At 30.5% G+C, this 18,576-nt stretch overlaps 1 protein-coding gene across 1 annotated transcript; it reads right to left on the bottom strand.

Moving 5' to 3' along the window:
• Window positions 1–10,249: 10,249 nt before the first annotated feature.
• Window positions 10,250–16,407, bottom strand: LOC119572975 (exocyst complex component 5-like). The gene is given in 8 exon segments (XM_037919945.1): window positions 10,250–10,365; window positions 10,488–10,596; window positions 11,260–11,438; window positions 11,591–11,756; window positions 12,018–12,272; window positions 12,275–12,742; window positions 12,989–13,080; window positions 16,290–16,407. Coding segments are annotated over 4 exon segments (969 nt in total). The 5' UTR covers window positions 13,070–13,080; window positions 16,290–16,407; the 3' UTR covers window positions 10,250–10,365; window positions 10,488–10,596; window positions 11,260–11,438; window position 11,591.
• Window positions 16,408–18,576: the final 2,169 nt, after the last annotated feature.

Below are 18,576 nucleotides of genomic sequence, written 5' to 3'. Positions count from 1 at the left end.
TATATCTATAAATATTGTGAGGTGTATATAGTATATAGGTGTATATATATATATAGGTTATATAATGTAGTAATAGTATGCATGATAGATTACATGTATAAAATATATCTAAAAGTTATATATGATTAATATATATATATATATCTATATATATATAGTAAGATAGTATATTTATATATATATACACATATATATATATATAATATACTAATATATATTTAATATTATATATGTATATAATATGTATAATACCTATATATCATATATTTATATATAATAATACAAATACAATGATAGTATAAAATTATATATATAACATATATAGAATGTATTATATACCATATATGTATATATGTAATATATATATATAACATCTTATAATGTATACCTATATATATATATATATATATATATTACATATATATATATAATTAATACATATATATATATATATTACATATAATATAATTAGAGTTATATATATATTATATATATAATCATATATATTAATATATATATATATATATACCATATATATATATATAATATATATATATATAGATAGTTTATATTATATATATGTCTATATATATATTATGGTATGATAATATAATCTATATGTAATATAATATATATATGTAATATTATATATATGTATATATTATATATGTTAAAATAAAAATTAATTAAAAATTTTATGAAGTATACTATGTATATATATATAGATCATATATAATAGACTATATATAAATAGTATATCTATATACCTATATAATATATATCATATATAATAACATATAGTATATATATATAAATATACATATATATATATATATATTAAGGCAAATAAACAAGATGTAAGACGGGGGTTGTTAATGGGGAGTAAGAAGAGTAGCAAATGGGAGTAGGGATATGGAATGAGGTGGGTATGAAAAAAAAAATGTAAGGGAGGTTTATATTTATATGTAGATGTATAATATAGTATAGTGATTATAGTATATATATATAATGTATATATATTATGATATAATATATATGTTATATCTCATATGTACAGAGTATATATACAAATTATATGTATATATACTCTGTATTACTATATATGTATTATATGTATATACTATACTGTAATATGTATCTATGTATAGGTATCTATATACTAATTCTATTATTCCTAGTACTTGCTCTATATATCTACATATAGTATATATGTGTTATATATATTATAATATATGTATCATATATGCTATATAGATGATATGATGTAGTTAAATATATGTATTATATATGTGGATATATATGAAAATAAGAATATATATATATATATATTATATTACATATATCATATATATTATAACATATGTATATATTATATCACAAGTATTTATCTATATATAATATAATAGTAATATACATAATATATACATTTCATATAATATATACAAATATATACATATATATACAGATATATATTATATATATTTTATTATTACAACATAATTATACATATATATACTATATTATACAATATATTATTATATATTATAATAGTGTACAATATAATTGTGATATATGTATAATATATATATATATTTATATGAATATATTATATGTTTAAATATATTTATAATATATAACTATAGTATAGTATATATATTAATCATATATGTATATATATATATATATATATATATATATATACTACTATACTCATTATGTATATCGTCCTATATATAACATCTTATCTATCTATATATATATATATCTCGAATATATATACTATAATACATAGTATATATATTATACTATATAGTATCTCTCTATATATATTACTGTTATATATGATATACTCTAGGATATATATATATATATAATATTATATGTGTATATATATATATATCGATATCTATATAACAGATAGTGTATTATATAATATATATATATATTATATATCATATTATTATTAGGTAAATATTATATATATATATAATGATGTATAGTATATCCATACTACATGAATATATATCATATACTCTATAATATATATCATCTATATATATATCTTATATATAATATATTATATGTATATATATATGGTTTATATATATGTCTATATATATTGTATATATATATATATATATATATATATATATACACACAAATATATATATGTATAGTATCTATCTATATATATATATATATAATCTATATATATATATATATTGTGTGTATATATATTATAAGCTACTATATATATCTTCACTATATTATAGTATATAATTGTGTTATAGATATATATAATATATCTATATATATAATAGATATATTATATATACACACACATATATATAATATATATATATATATATATATATATATATATCTGATAATATATGTATATATATATATACATATATATATATATATTCTCCCTATATATATATATCTCTCTATCTCTCTCTATATATATATATTGTGTGTGTGTGTGTGTGTGTGTGTATGACTATGATTCTATCTATATCTATATATCTCTCTACATATATACATTCTATATACTGTACACTCATATATCTCTCTATATATATATATTATCTCAGCTATCATATATGTATAACTATATGTCTCATGTTCTATTCTCTATAAATGACTATATATACATATACCATATATATTACCATCTATATACATATATATCTCATGCTATTACTATATATTATGTTATATATATATGTCATATATATCTGTATATATATATCCCTTATATATATATATATGTGAGTATAATAAGTATATGTCATAATATACATATAATGTAGTAGATATATATATTATAATATAAATGATAGTTATATATATGTATATATATATACAAATAGTATGTAGATATATATGCTACTATATATAATGTAATTATATGTATATATCATATGTAATATGTATATATGTATAATTATATTATCTAAGTATGTAATAATATGTATGATTATGTATATATATAAGTACATATATATAGTATGTATATATATGCATAGTATAGGTTATATAATATATCGTGGTATATATATGATAATATCAATATATATCATAGTATATATGGTACTATCTCTACTAGTGTTCGATCTATATATATCGTGTCTATATGTTATATACTCTATGTATACTATTATTGATGTAGTCTCATATGTATCTATATGTATATATGTATAATATCATTGTATTACTCTTGCTATGTAATGTATATATAGGATATCTAGTATATAGTATATGCATATCCAGTATATATGTCTATATCTATCATATATATGTAATCATATATCTATATAATGAGCTATATATATTCATATGCATAATATATATCGCACCTCTCATATCTCTCTCTGCCTATCATATATGATCAGTATATTATCTCCTACTCTATGTTTCATCTGTATCTATCTCACCTCTACTATCACATATATATAATACACTAGTACATATATATATACAATATCTAATATGTATATATAGTAATGTATGTATATATCCATATATATGTATGTATGATTATATATATATGTATACTACATATATATGTATATATACATATACACTAATGTATATGTATATGATATGTATACATACAGTTATATTGTTGTAATATATAAGTTATAATGATGTTAAAAAAAATTTGAATAGATATATATGTGATATAATACATATATACATGTATATATCCATATATACATAGTATATATAATTACATATAATATATATATATACTATATATATATGTATACATATGATGGATAGATCTATATACTATATATAATATACATATATAAATATATAACAAGATATAATAGTACATACATATATCTATATACATATATATATACATATAACTATATACATATATATATATATATATATATATATATATAGTTATCTACACACATAATACAAATAATGATACCATATCTGGTTTATGTCCATATATATATAGTATATATATTAGATATATATATATGATAATATATATATATATGTATATATATATGATATATATATATAGATATAATGATACATATGTATATATATATATTTATGTATAGTAATTAGTATGTATATATAGATATATAATATATATATTTGTAATATAATTACATAATTATATATTATATGTATATGTGGATATACTATCTATATATATACAATACATTATAATATACAGATATAATATAGTGTATAATATATGTATGTTATGTATATACTTTATGTATATATATAATATATTATATATATATATAATATATAGTACATATAATATATATGTATAGTATATGTAAGTAGTAAATATGTATGGTATATATATATATATTAATATATTATATACATATACTGGAGTGGCGGGGTGGTGGCTCTAGATATATCATATATATAAATATATAATAGTATAATGATGTATAATATATATTAATTATATATATATATAATAATGTAATGTATTATATATGTATATTTAGTATGTATATATATATGTTATATAGATAGTATGTTATATATATAGTATATATATATTTGTTATATATGTATAATATTATATATATATATATATAAGAATATATATATGTATTTATATGTATATATATTATATATATATAGATATAATATATGACTATAATATGTTAGATATATATATATATATATATATATATATATTATATCTATATATATATATGTGTATATATATATATATATATATATTATATATGATGTGTGTGTGGGTATATCATATCTATATCATAGTATTATATATATATATCATTCCTCTCTATATATTTCCGCCCACCCACATATATATATATTATAATGTACAGCGTAGTATATATAATTGATGTGTGTATATTAATTGTATATATCGATATATATGTTGTGTGTGTGTGTATATATATATGATATAATAAATATATACTATATATAATAACTGTATATATATATATATATATATTATAATATACATTTTACAATTATACATATATATTATACAGTAGAATATATACATATAGTATATATATTATTAGTTAGTATAGACACATATATATATACATATACATATATATATACATAATTAACATTTGTCTATATAGATATTATATAGTATATTATATATATATACTGTAAGTGTTATATATAAGTATATTGTGTAATACTATATATTATACATATATGTAATTATATGTATTATGATATGTATATATATATAGTATATAATATATACATGTATATATATATATGTATATATATATGTATGATATATATATCTATGTATCTATAATACACAGTAACATGATTAGTTTCGAGCCCGTATCTCTATTAGTGGGTGAGAACAAACGTACTATAATCTCCTATATATGATATGATCAAATTGTGTTCGTATGAGGGAAGATCTAGCCTCATGTCCTTGGGTATCACAAGTAGTTTACAGCGCACTGAACCGCGTATGTATTTGCTTGAAATATTAAGGTACATACAGGCTGAACCAATTACATGCAAGGGTTGATATATCAACGGTCCAAGACATAGACTCTCATCAAATATCAATTCATTGAGAGTAAGGTCACGTGTGATATTATTATCCTGCTAGTGGGTAATTTAAAACTGGTTTGTATATAAATATAAAAAGAAAAAAAAATACAGTAAGAAAAAATAACATATAATAAATTATCAAAAAAAATTATATTAATATATATACAATCATAAAAAATACAATATTATTATAATTATTATAGTATATTATATACATAACATCACTATATAAATAAAATATATATATACATATATAAAATATATAATTTCACAACACACTACCACACACTACACTAACACACTCACTCTACAACACACACTCACTCACACATACACACACACACACACATACTACACACACCACATCAGCCACTAACACACACTCCACACATTATATATGATAATATAATCATGAGTGAAGTACCATATACAAACTCAGTGACAGACAAGACTGCATCCGTGTGAAACTCGTATACTCACAACAGTATCGATACATAGTTACAGCGTGACATAGAAGTGTGATGCTAAGCAAAGCTCAGTGTACTCACACTGCCGACCGGGTCGATGCTGCTCAGAATAGGGTGAGATTGTCACAACGGCAATACGGGCTTGACTCATCTCGAGTCGACCAACATTGCATACGTAGTCAATAAGAGTAAGACAGTAGTGTCGTCATGCGTAAACTAGGCATGTCTGCGTGGGCATAATGTAGTATAAGGTGATTAGGGTACACGGTGTTGTTGAAAAAGTGTGGGATAATTGTCTTAGTGTGAATGTTATGTGATGGAGTATTGTAAAAGTACGGATATATGGAATGGTAAGTGAGGGTGATGTGATAATCTGGTAGACAGCTAATATGCATTAGTTTCTCGTTGGTGATTGTTGTGTAATGATGGTAATGATGAGCGTTAGGGTAATTAGATGCATTTGTGTTTTAGTAGACTATTTGTGATATAAGTGGATACATAATATATTCTTAATAGATTATAGGATATATTGGTTACAGGTGTGTGTGTAGTGTAGGCGTAGTGGTGATAATATGAGATGATCCAATATATGTATAACGATATGAGGTCTGGGTTAATTCAAATAGAGATTACAATTAGGCATTAATAATGCTGTGTGATATGTCAAAAATGACAATAATTCCCATAGAATCAGCAATCGGTTACAGTTAAATGATAACAAGGTGAACAGATAGTACTAACATAAACGTGAGAAATCTGCACACCATAGTAATAGAATGAGGACGCGTCGATCATCGAGCTCTACTAGACAATAAGTCCCGATCACAATAGAAGTAGTGGTATTATCCTAGTGATAATACAGGAGCAATAATAACGAATTGCACCATATTTTGATGTATGTTGCTAACTAGAACAGACGCACAAGGCACAGTAAGAGCTATTAGTTTATGGATCTCAATGTCGAATTACTAGTACAATTGCTCACAGCTCAACTCAACATACTACCTAGAACACTACAGAGCATTATGTGTCTATACTCACCGGTGGTGGGCGCACACTGGATCCTGTGTCATACTCAGAAGGACAGGAATAGAAGACAAGTAAATGGTGACACACATGGGTGGAAACATGTCATGATAGTGAGAGTACAAAGTGGCGGACTATGGTAGTGTCAGGTGAAAGCTCGAGATCATGGAACTGGTCAAGGCTATCAATATTAGTGCAATATGCAAAGTTAGGTAATTTGTTTTAAGTAACAAGTGAATGAGTGATTAGGAAGTAAATGTGTGTATGGACTATGTCGATATACGTAGAGTAGAGTCATGAGTGTAGAAATAAGAGGGAGATGCGTGGTTGATGATTAGGTCTTATGATACGGCTGGTTACATGGTGAATTAGTTAGTGAGTGTAGTAATGGATACTAGGTACAGTACAAATGTATCATAGTAACGATAAATACAATCTTCTCTGTGACCACCGGGAAGTGGGGATAAAAGGATGTGAACACCATGTGTCAGAATGGATACGTTAAATAAGATAGGTCTGAGATTGGTGCTTATACCCCTCCCCCTCGATGTCATACAAATATGAATAAACGTGTCATAGTGTGCATACTGTAATTGAATATTGTGTATTTAAGTCAATTGTCTCCTTATATACATATGAAAATACAGCCAGGGAATGTGTTAACTTATGGGATGTATGTAATAGTTAGGTTTCAGCACCGTATAAGTGTATCTACTGAATGAATATCCTGTTATTGTACCTCAAAATTGTGTAATAATAGAAGACAGCGTATAGTGTCAGTATTTGACATAGTGACGGTAGGAGTACAGGACAAGTTGATTTTTTGATGTAATATCGGACACGTTTTGTCCGCTCTGTGGGACACGAATCACAATAACATACAATAAAGACATCAAAAGTATGGTAGAAGTAAAAAAATTCAAGTAAATCGTGATTGTAAGATTAATGATGTATGCACACACGTAGATTATGATATACTCTATACATAGTATGTAAGTATTAACAGAGATGATACATAGCATAAACACATAGTAACAATTTATATGATAATTTGATGCAAGACGATCATATATATTCGTGCTGATGATTTATTATAGTCACCAATTATGCTGTTCATGCCAGTCGAGTAAGTTTGATGCACTGACTCAGCTCACCCCCCATTATGAAGTAGCCACTACTATCGACCCCCGCGCTCTCCGACCGCCACTCTTGGTTGTGACGCGGACGGGGGCGGGGGGGGGGGTGGGGGGGGCAGAGGGCCTGCGGTGAGCTGCACGCACCTGCGGAAAAAAAAAAAAGAAGAGTATATACTACTGTATAGATAATATATAATATATATGTATAGAGAGAGATATATAATAGGTATATAGATATATATAATATAAGTTGGTATATATAGATAAGAATATATATATATATATATAATGATGAGTATATGTAATATATATATAGTATTATATAGTTGATATATCTAATATATATATATATATATATATAATATAATATTTGTATAATATATGTATATAATATAATATATATATATAAATTAGTGTTATATATATAATAGTAATTATATATATATATATATATAGATAATTTTTTTTTGTATTTTTGGGGGTATATATATATGTATATATACATATATTGTATATATAACCATACTATATATTTTAATATATACATACAATATATGTAATATATACAGTACAATATTATATGTAATGATATACATCCCTGTATATATGTACGTATATATACATATTATATGTATATACTATAGATATATATATATAGATATTATATCTATTATATTATATATATTATATATATTATATATATTTATATATGGTATCCTCTAATATATCTTGCAGTTTTTTCCTCCAACCACACCCAAATCCTCCTCATGGCCTTCATTCTCTTTAGTGAGCCCCCCTCTTCTGGAGTCAATCATAATGTCATGTTCCCTATTTATTTCTTCTTATAACAGGAACACAGTAAGTGCATATTAGTAATACTGTTCCTGTATGGTATATCTTATCCTGTCATACTCTTCATCTTTTCTTCTCTTACCATCCCACTCCGCACAACATACTATATCTAAGTGTGAATCCCCTGGCATCTTTTTACTATTCATACATAGAGATAAATATTGATAAATTTAAATTCATTATCTGGCCCTAGTTTTATAGTAATGGAATAATCTTGATTTACATGTTTAACATAATTTAGCCAGCCTCCGGGCTAGTACAGTGGTAAGATGTTGGCCTCTCATCCGAGGGGTCGGCAGTTTGCGCCCCGCCCAAGCGTGATAAGTTGCAACTGTCGCCTGGAGGTTACTGCTGTGGCTGGGCACCACGCGGGTAAGGACTAGTGTTTCAGCCGAGTCCAGCACCAGCTGACAGACGTGAGCGAGTCGGCATTAGTCGACACAGGCCGGGCTCCCCTCATGGCATAGCCCGGGTGAGGCTAAGCTTCGCATATCGGACTTATCTTAACATTATTTAGCCCATTTTCATTTACACGTGAGGGATAACTATGGAAACCTTGATTGTGCAGTATGCATTTTATATATGACATTGAAATACACATTTTCTGATTGTCTAAAGCTCCTATTTTGTGACTAGAACTCATATTCTGAAGGATTTGCAGTTCTTTGGGTTTAAGATGATTTTCTTGGCAAATTATAAAGTGTGTTCTAAAATCCTCATACAAATATCCAGAAAATCAAATATGTATATAATATCATAGGCCGCGGTGGCCAAGTGGTTAGAGCATCGGACTCAAGACTGTCACGACGGCAATCTGAGTTCGAGGGTTCGAGTCACCGGCTGCAGGGTGGGCAAGCCAGCCCAAGCCAGTGCGATCCCAAACCGGGTAAATAAGATGATACTCGATAAAACACCGGACGGAAGGCAACGCAAACCACCACTCTAAACTGCCAAGAAAATCATGGAAATCCATGATTGCCAACGTCCTTGTGGGACAGGGCACTTGAAAAAAAAAATCATATAATCACAGCCTCCGAAAATGCACAGAAGAGAGAGACAAAAAAACTAGCCATCACAGAAACTCATGAAGCACTATGTTACAAAGTTTTTTTCTCTGGAAACAATTTAGAAAATTAAGAATAGGTGTATTTTTTATTTTCACTTACATAGGTACATTTTATTTTCACTTACACCATGATGTAAACAGCACACCCTATAGTAAAAGAAATTTACACATACCTTTGCTTCTTTCCTATCTTCTCCATCCCAACAACTTCTACAAATCTTGCATTGATTGTCTTTTGCAGCATATCAGTCACCTATAAAAGATATATAATATTATAAGAACAAAGGAAATCCCCCACTCTACACATCTGAAACCATCCATTTTACAGAGCAACATTAGCCAAAAATATATGATGATTTCATGCAGGCTACCTACATGAGTCTCAATGGTTGGGTCATCTTGGTATCTTCCCCGCACTGCTGCCTCTAATGTCATACCACTGCTCACTTTGGTTGGACGGACAAAAGATCCTGATTTTGGATACCTGTAAGTTGTTATACAGCTTCCTAACCTTCATTGATTTTGGAAATGACGAAATAATCACTTTATCAATGCCACTGGTAATTTTCAATATAAGAAGGCAACTTGGTAATAATCATAAGCACTAATTACTGCCATATTAAATATCCATAAAACATTACACTGATCTTGCTGAAATTTCTTTAGAATTAAATCTTCATCCAGTGATGCCTGAAACATACACTGTGGCTTTATTTTTTTAATCTATTAATTTTCATCTATTCATTTATACACCAATGGCCTTCAAATGCTTAGTTACCAAGGAACCAATTACTAGGTCTACCTGATCTATCCTGTTTCGTTCATTTTCTGATTTATTTATTTTTTATTTATTTATTATCTTTTTTTACTTCTACTTCTACTTCTACTACAACTACTAATCATTGTTATTAACATTATTTCCTTCATTACCAAAACATGAACAGCAACACTAAAAGCAAATAACTCTTAAAAAAAAAAAGTTCAAGGCTAATAAGCAAGGTCAGGTAGGCCTTGATGACTAAGCACTTATGAGTCACGTGTATAGAACAAAATAAATATAACTAAACCACAGTGGATAGTACATGCACTCAAATCTTGAATCAGTAACTGTATATTTACTAATATTGCCTTATACCTACAAACTTACTGGGTTTCAAAGTATTTAATTCCATTGTGAGTACCATTGTGTTTGCCTCGGTTTTCGTCATCCCAGTCCACTCCATACCACATGCCCTGTGTGCCAGGAACCTCCCCTATCCACTTCACTGTCCCAAGGGCTCCATCACACTCCACCCTATTTCCAACATCCACTGCCACTCCTGCCATCTAAAAGTGATAGCAAGAAAAGGTCTGCATGAGAATGAATATCTTCACAGGTCAAGAGACATAATTGGCTAGGTTTTGACTGTAACTTCATTAGAGAAATAAATGTGCATCTGCCTACATGCTCAATATGCCTTAATTATCGGGAATCTTACCTTATCCAGCTAACCCAAATCTCACTGGGCCTTGGGCAGTTGCTAAGTCAACTATTGTTCCTCTCTGTGTAACAAGAATCAGACCCTCTTTCACAAGCTGAGCACCAATCTTCCTAACAGCTGGCATCAAATCTCGCCATGCCTTGGGTGAAAGAGCACGTGCAACCTAAAAATGGAAAATAAAAGAATTAATAATAATAATAATGATAGATAGATAGATAGAGATAGATAAATAACAATAATATAATGTAATAAAATAAGGTAATAACCTAATAATAATAATAACAATAATAACAAAAATAATAATAATAATAATAATAATAATAATAATAATAATAATAATAATAATAATGAGGATGTAGCAACAGTGCTTTTCCAACTACAACAACTTTTATCCAACATCTGACATATCTAGTCTTAACCTTACCTCAGAAGGGCAAACTGTCTTCCTGACACCCCTTGCTTGTACCAATTCTATTATTTTGGATCGAATCAGGGCATCAAACTTCTTGGAGAGTCTCTGCTGCCGTTCCAATGGTGGTTCTAGGCTTCTCTTAATAGCATAAGTGTTGTGGGTAGAAGTTACAGGTGTAGATGAAGTGGATGTAGATGGTGTATTGACATAGGAAGGAGTATCAGGGTTATTATATGTTGTGACACTGTTTTCACGTGGTTGTGGGGTTGTGTGGTAGTATGGATACAAATGTTGCTACCTGCTGAGGTATTTGAATATGATGGTATGTCACTTCTTACTGTTGTGGTTGCATATGAAATATTTCTGCTATCACTAGGATGAAGAACTGCAGATGATTCCGAATCTGATACGGATATTGAATTTGCAATAGTATTACTGTTGGGTAAAGTGGCTAGGCCTGTCACAGGAATGGATGTTGTTGCATAGGGTTGGGGAGTAGCAAGCACAATATTGCATGTAGGGGAATGAGATGATGGTTGTGTGTATGTGATTGTTCCTCCTAATAAGCAGGGGTCAGCTCCAACTGGGCTGTGCTCTGACTGCACTGCTACAGCTACAGCTGTTGGAACTGTGAGTGCCCCAACAGTGTGGACTCCAGAAGGGGCTCCCAGTATCGGTCCAGTGGGGGTTGGCGTCAGTAGCTGGACGGTTGTCAGTTGCTGAGGTTGAACCAAGTACTGTTGGCAGTTTTGCCATCTTAGAATAACATACTTTTTGAAGATTTACAATAAAGTATTTGTTCACACTATAAAATATAGAAATGAATACATTGCTTACTTAATTTGCTCAAAATAAATTAAAGGACAAAATATAAATTTATGCATCCCTCTCTTCTATGAGCAAAATATCTATTAAATATCTTAATATTCTTTAGTCAGAAATTAAATCTATAACAATACCTCATACATAAAAGTCGAACTCACCTGTCCAGGTACTAGTGATGCTGGAGATGCAAGTCGCTTCAATGTCTCCTCACCCTCACCATCTTCTTGTTTTCTCTTCATTTAGATTTGTTCTGGAGTTAAATAATGCCAGCATAAGTTTCATCATATGTCAAGAGTGAACACTTGATAAAAAAAAGGAAATGTGTGATATGGTATATCAAAATTTAAAAGCTGGGAAGGAAGAGGAAGAGAAGAGGGTAAAGGAGGAGTAGTGTAGCAGCACGACCCCTCAACCTGGAGTTCAGCGTAGTTTCCCAGGTTGGGTCACATCCAGTCCTCCACAGCCATGTCTGCGCCCTCATTGGACAGCGGGTCTCCCCTCTTCCCTGCGCGCTTACCAGCGCTAGTGGTACTAAGCCGCAGAGCCCGAAACAAGATCAGCATTCCCCGATCCTCTTGCAGAGCAGACAACAGCAGCAGCAGCACATAGACTGCCCAGTTCTTAGCTGACTAGGGAGCCTGCTGGCTCCCCCGTTGATCTTTGACCTCACTTTCAACATCCAGCCATACCTGTGGGCACTCAGACCCACAACAAACACTCCCCAAAGAGATAAGACACCAGTAACCTCAAATAGTAGATGCGCAACAACCCATCTACTATAGTAGGAGTAGGAGTAGGAGGAGGAGACAGAGGAGGAGGAGGAGGAGGAGGAGTAGTAAGAGGAGGAGGAGGAGTAGTAAGAGGAGGAGGAGGAGTAGTAAGAGGAGTGAACTGGAGCAGAGAGAAGAGAGGGGAGGAACTGGAAGCAGAGGAAGACGAGGAGGAGGAGGAACTGGAAGCAGAGGAAGAAGAGGAGGAGGAGGAAGGGAAAGCAGAGAAGAGAGGATGAGGAAGGAGGAGGGGAAGGAGGCGGAGGAGGAGGAGGAGAGGAGGAGGAGAGGCAGGAGGAAGGAGGAGGGGAGGAATGGAAGAGGAAGAGGAAGAGGCAGGGGAAGAGGAGGAGGAGGAGAAGGAAGAGAAAGAAAAGGAAGATGAGGAGGGGCAAGATTATTAATTAAATAAAAAAAATAAAGAGGAATCTCTTTGGACAGTTCTTTAAATAGGCAGACACCCAATGTCATAATCAGGTAAATATACTGACATTGAGAGTTAGGTCACAGAAAATAGACAGATACATAACTTTTTTCTAGGTTATATCATACAAAGGAATAAGAATGAACATTTTCATGATAAAAGAGATAATCATTCTCATTCATACGTTTTTCTAAATTTGTCACAATAAATGTTGTTCAAACTAAAACAAAGAAAGTTAATCTTTACGATATGTACACACTAAGTTAGGGCAAATAGAAGATGGTATGCTTGTAGACAACTAAAAGATGCAGTCGTTGATACAAGAAATAATTTGCTGACATGAGCAGTAATGCCACAAGGAAAGGAAAAATATTGAAACTCATAGCAACTTCGGTTGTTGCATATATTTTGTGACATGGAGTTAGAGACAGTCTCTGGTGAGTGTGTCCATACTGTAAAGAAGTATCCAGATTTTATATGTACCTATGCTTAATTCTTAAATATAAAATGGGGCACTGACAAGTTCAATAATCTGATACTAATTGACTGTTTACAATCTACTATTCAGACAGGCCTAAGGTAGCTTTAGTCTAAAGAAATTAAGAGTGGTGAAATTGGCTCTGACTGATAATGATAGGGCATGACAGATAATGGGGAAACTGTGAGGTAAACACTCAAACAAAAAGAAATAACAAGAAATTATGCTATATCTTGCAAAAGAAATCAAGATAACATTCTATGAGATCCATCCCCCCAATACTCTAGGAAAGCTCTATGAGAACCCATCATTAAGTGACCAATCCCATTACATTCTAGCAAGATATGAGCTGGGACTGGTTTCTCATTTGATAACAAACTGCCTTGAAATTTACATATTCTTTTTTGCTAGCATATATAATGTGGAGATTTACTGGCCCAGCAGGCACAGAGGCTATTGTAATCACCTTTTCCAATAACCATCAGTTTCTTCTCTGGAGTTGGTCTTCACAGACCTGAATATTTGGAAATGATGCCTAACACTGATTTCCAGGTGAAAACTCTTGTCATGTTTCAAACAAATTTAGCTCTCATTTTCCTTCACAAATGAAGCAGAGCTATGATAGCTGGGGAAGGCATGATAGATATCCCTGAAATTGTGGGGTAAAAGTGAATGATCTTCCAATAATTTAGCTATTGGGGACTTCAAGAATTGTGTGACCACCATCTGCTGTTCTTTTTTTTTCATATTGAAGGTGAAAAATATTATAAACAGCCTAGCTGTGATGGAAGTGATTTGAATTTCAACTTGTATTCCCTTGGGAATGCTTCTGTTGTCATGTGATTATCTATTACAAATTTTATTAGTTCTAACAGACTGGGTCACCAGTGTCTATTGTCACGTCATGGCCAAGTACAATTCCCATTGACTCATTTGATTTCCCTCACTTACATCATCCTCTACAATTCCATCCACCTGTTTTATGACTCCCTCAACCTTGCCTCATTCAATATTAGTTTACAAAGAAAATGATGTAGAAGAAAAGTGTTTTCAAATGTTACATTCTCTCTGTTAGCAAGGTCAAACTCTTCATTTTTAGTGTCGGGCATCATTTTCAATAATACCACCTGAACTAATGTATCTGGCCAGTCCTTATAAGCCATAAATCTGTACTACCAAGATACAGCTTTTCAGAAAAACTGTTCTATACATACATACCTATATTCATATAACCACATGTGTAGCTTAACCAGTCTACCCATCTAGCCAAATATGCAGCTTCTGATGGGGTGATACTCATAGAGGCTATGGCATTCACTTGCAGTAGTTCTATTCAGAACAATTACCAAAAGATATTACAACAATGCATAGCCTCAATAAGACAATTATGGTCGCAAAGAGGCCAAACAACTGTTAAGTCAACAAACCTGAAATAACTCCCACACAAAACTATCGGATGTCAGGCAGATGTTAATGTTGACAGTTGCAAAAACCCTTCCCGTACCTGCTTTCTAATCCTGGGCGCCTTCTCTCCCTTCGTTTGCATTAACAACCCTACAAAGTCCGACACAGTCCAAGCACTCTGTCAGAAAACCTGCAAACCGCATGACGTTCACCTGCTATACAATCAATGACTCAAACCTACCTCGTCTTGCATGACTCACCATGCACAACGGATCTTGTAAACAAATATCAATACGGCTTTTCTTTGTCATAGATCAAGTCCCAAAGAGTGGGTTTTGCTGTAAATATATGCAAGTGAACATAAAGCAGTGTGTGCAACTCACAAGGGTCGAAAAGAAGAGCCCGAATCGTTTTTAATTCCACTGCGTTTGTTTATGATCATCTCAGGGATAACGAGCGCACAATTTTTTGGCCGGATTTGCAGAATTACTAAACAAATTGTTTAATGCATATGCGTATACCTATTTATAGATATTCATATCTATATGTTTGCTTGCTTATACATCTAGTTTATTTGAATGGATTTATTATAATAATATTGTTTTGTGTGTTTTTGGTAATGGTGCTATTCATTATCATTACTATGAATGCCATTAATCATTATCATTAGTATCGTTTCAAAATGTCGTTGTCAAATACCAGTTACTACTGTATATATTCATATATATGTATATATATACATATATATTATATACATATATATGTATATATGTATGTATATGTACATATGTATACATATATGTATATGCATATATATACATAGATACATATACACATATATAAATATACATATATACATATATATACCAATTCATATATATACATATACATAAAAACATACATATATACATGCATATATATATACATATACATAAAAAACTATACATCTATACATGTACATATATATACATATATATTATACATACATATACACATACATGTTATCCATAATATGTTATATTATATATAGTTATTTACATAACATATATAGATCATATATATTATAATAAAATATATATATATATATATTAATATTTTTCACGTATTTTGGATTATAATGTAACACTATATATGTAAATAATATATATATTAAAACATATATAAATATGCATAGTAAGGCATATATGTATTATAATATGTATGTATCATATAAATTATTACATTATTATTTATATGGTATTTTAAATATGTATCATACAAAAAATATATATTACTAGTAAGATACATACATACACAGTGTCACGTTAATACATACACGATGTACCGTATCATACAACACAGATGTAACGTATCATACTACACAGATTACACGTATACATACTACACAGATTACACGTTACATGCATACACAGATGTACACGTATACATAACAAGATTCACTATACATACATCACAATGTACACGTATACATACTACACAGATGTCCCGTATACTCATACACAGATGACACTTACATAATACCGATGTACATGTACTATAAAATACATATACATATAAATATACGTACATATTCATAATTTTTTGTGTACTATATTGCAGTACGTTATGTGCATGTATGAAATGTCATGTATATATGTCCCTGTACGATATGTCATGACGTATATAGCATGTACGTATATATACTATACATAAAATTATATATATATATATTTTAAATAATATTATAATATATTTTAAAATTTTAATACCAAATTTACATTATCACTATATCATATAAATATCTTATACATATACATACATGGTATGTTTCTTTTTTTTTTTAAGGGTAGGTTCATGTCTGAGCCGCCGTGGTCACAGCATGACATATATTGTAGTTTTTCATGTTGTGATGCTCTTGGGGCGAGTACGTGGTAGGGTTCCCAGTTCCTGTACACATTTGTGTACATATATATGCATACATAACTGTGTACATACTTAGGGATATATTACATATATGTAGACATATGACCCAGAGGGTCATTGCAACCCTACCCTCCGGGAGCCGAACAAAATTTAACGGCGGATCGGTCGATCCCCCGACCCACACTGCAGGCGCCGGCTTCGCGCAAGGGGGGCCCAAATCCTAGGGAAAAGACAAAACTCCCCGCTCAGGAGAGGCAGTTGCTATCATGGGAGCACTGAGACACGGTCCCTGAGGGGAAGGGAAATGGCATACCACAGACTCCAAAAAAAGGGCCCTGACATCTTTAGCACGCTCACCCACTGACAAAATCTCCCCCTGACAACCACCGCCAATGCACAAAAGGGTGCTTGCTCAGGGTAGAAGAAATTTCATAAACTGGGTTCCCCGCCATATAGGGACAAGCATGACTTGCTGACAGGTTAGCCGAATCGGCCCGGGGGATTCCCCCCAAAACCCAGATAAACACAGAGCCGAAAAATTTACTTAGGAGGAAGTGTACGGGGGCGGCCAAACTCCTTCCTCCTGCCTTCACAGAGGAAACGAGATATTCCCCCTGGCCCGCTGGGACTCGATGCCCAGGCTATGAACCCCTGGCACTCTCTGAAATAAAAAAGAGGTACCGAAGTCATTCTGCACAGAATGCGCCTAGGTTTCCACTGTGATGGGAGATTATACAAACAATAGAACGTGAAGAGAGTGTTCATGCA

This window comes from Penaeus monodon, chromosome 5 (genome assembly GCF_015228065.2).
Source record: "Penaeus monodon isolate SGIC_2016 chromosome 5, NSTDA_Pmon_1, whole genome shotgun sequence".
NCBI classification, from domain to species: Eukaryota; Metazoa; Arthropoda; class Malacostraca; order Decapoda; family Penaeidae; genus Penaeus; species Penaeus monodon.
This window is presented reverse-complemented; position numbering and strand designations above follow the sequence as displayed.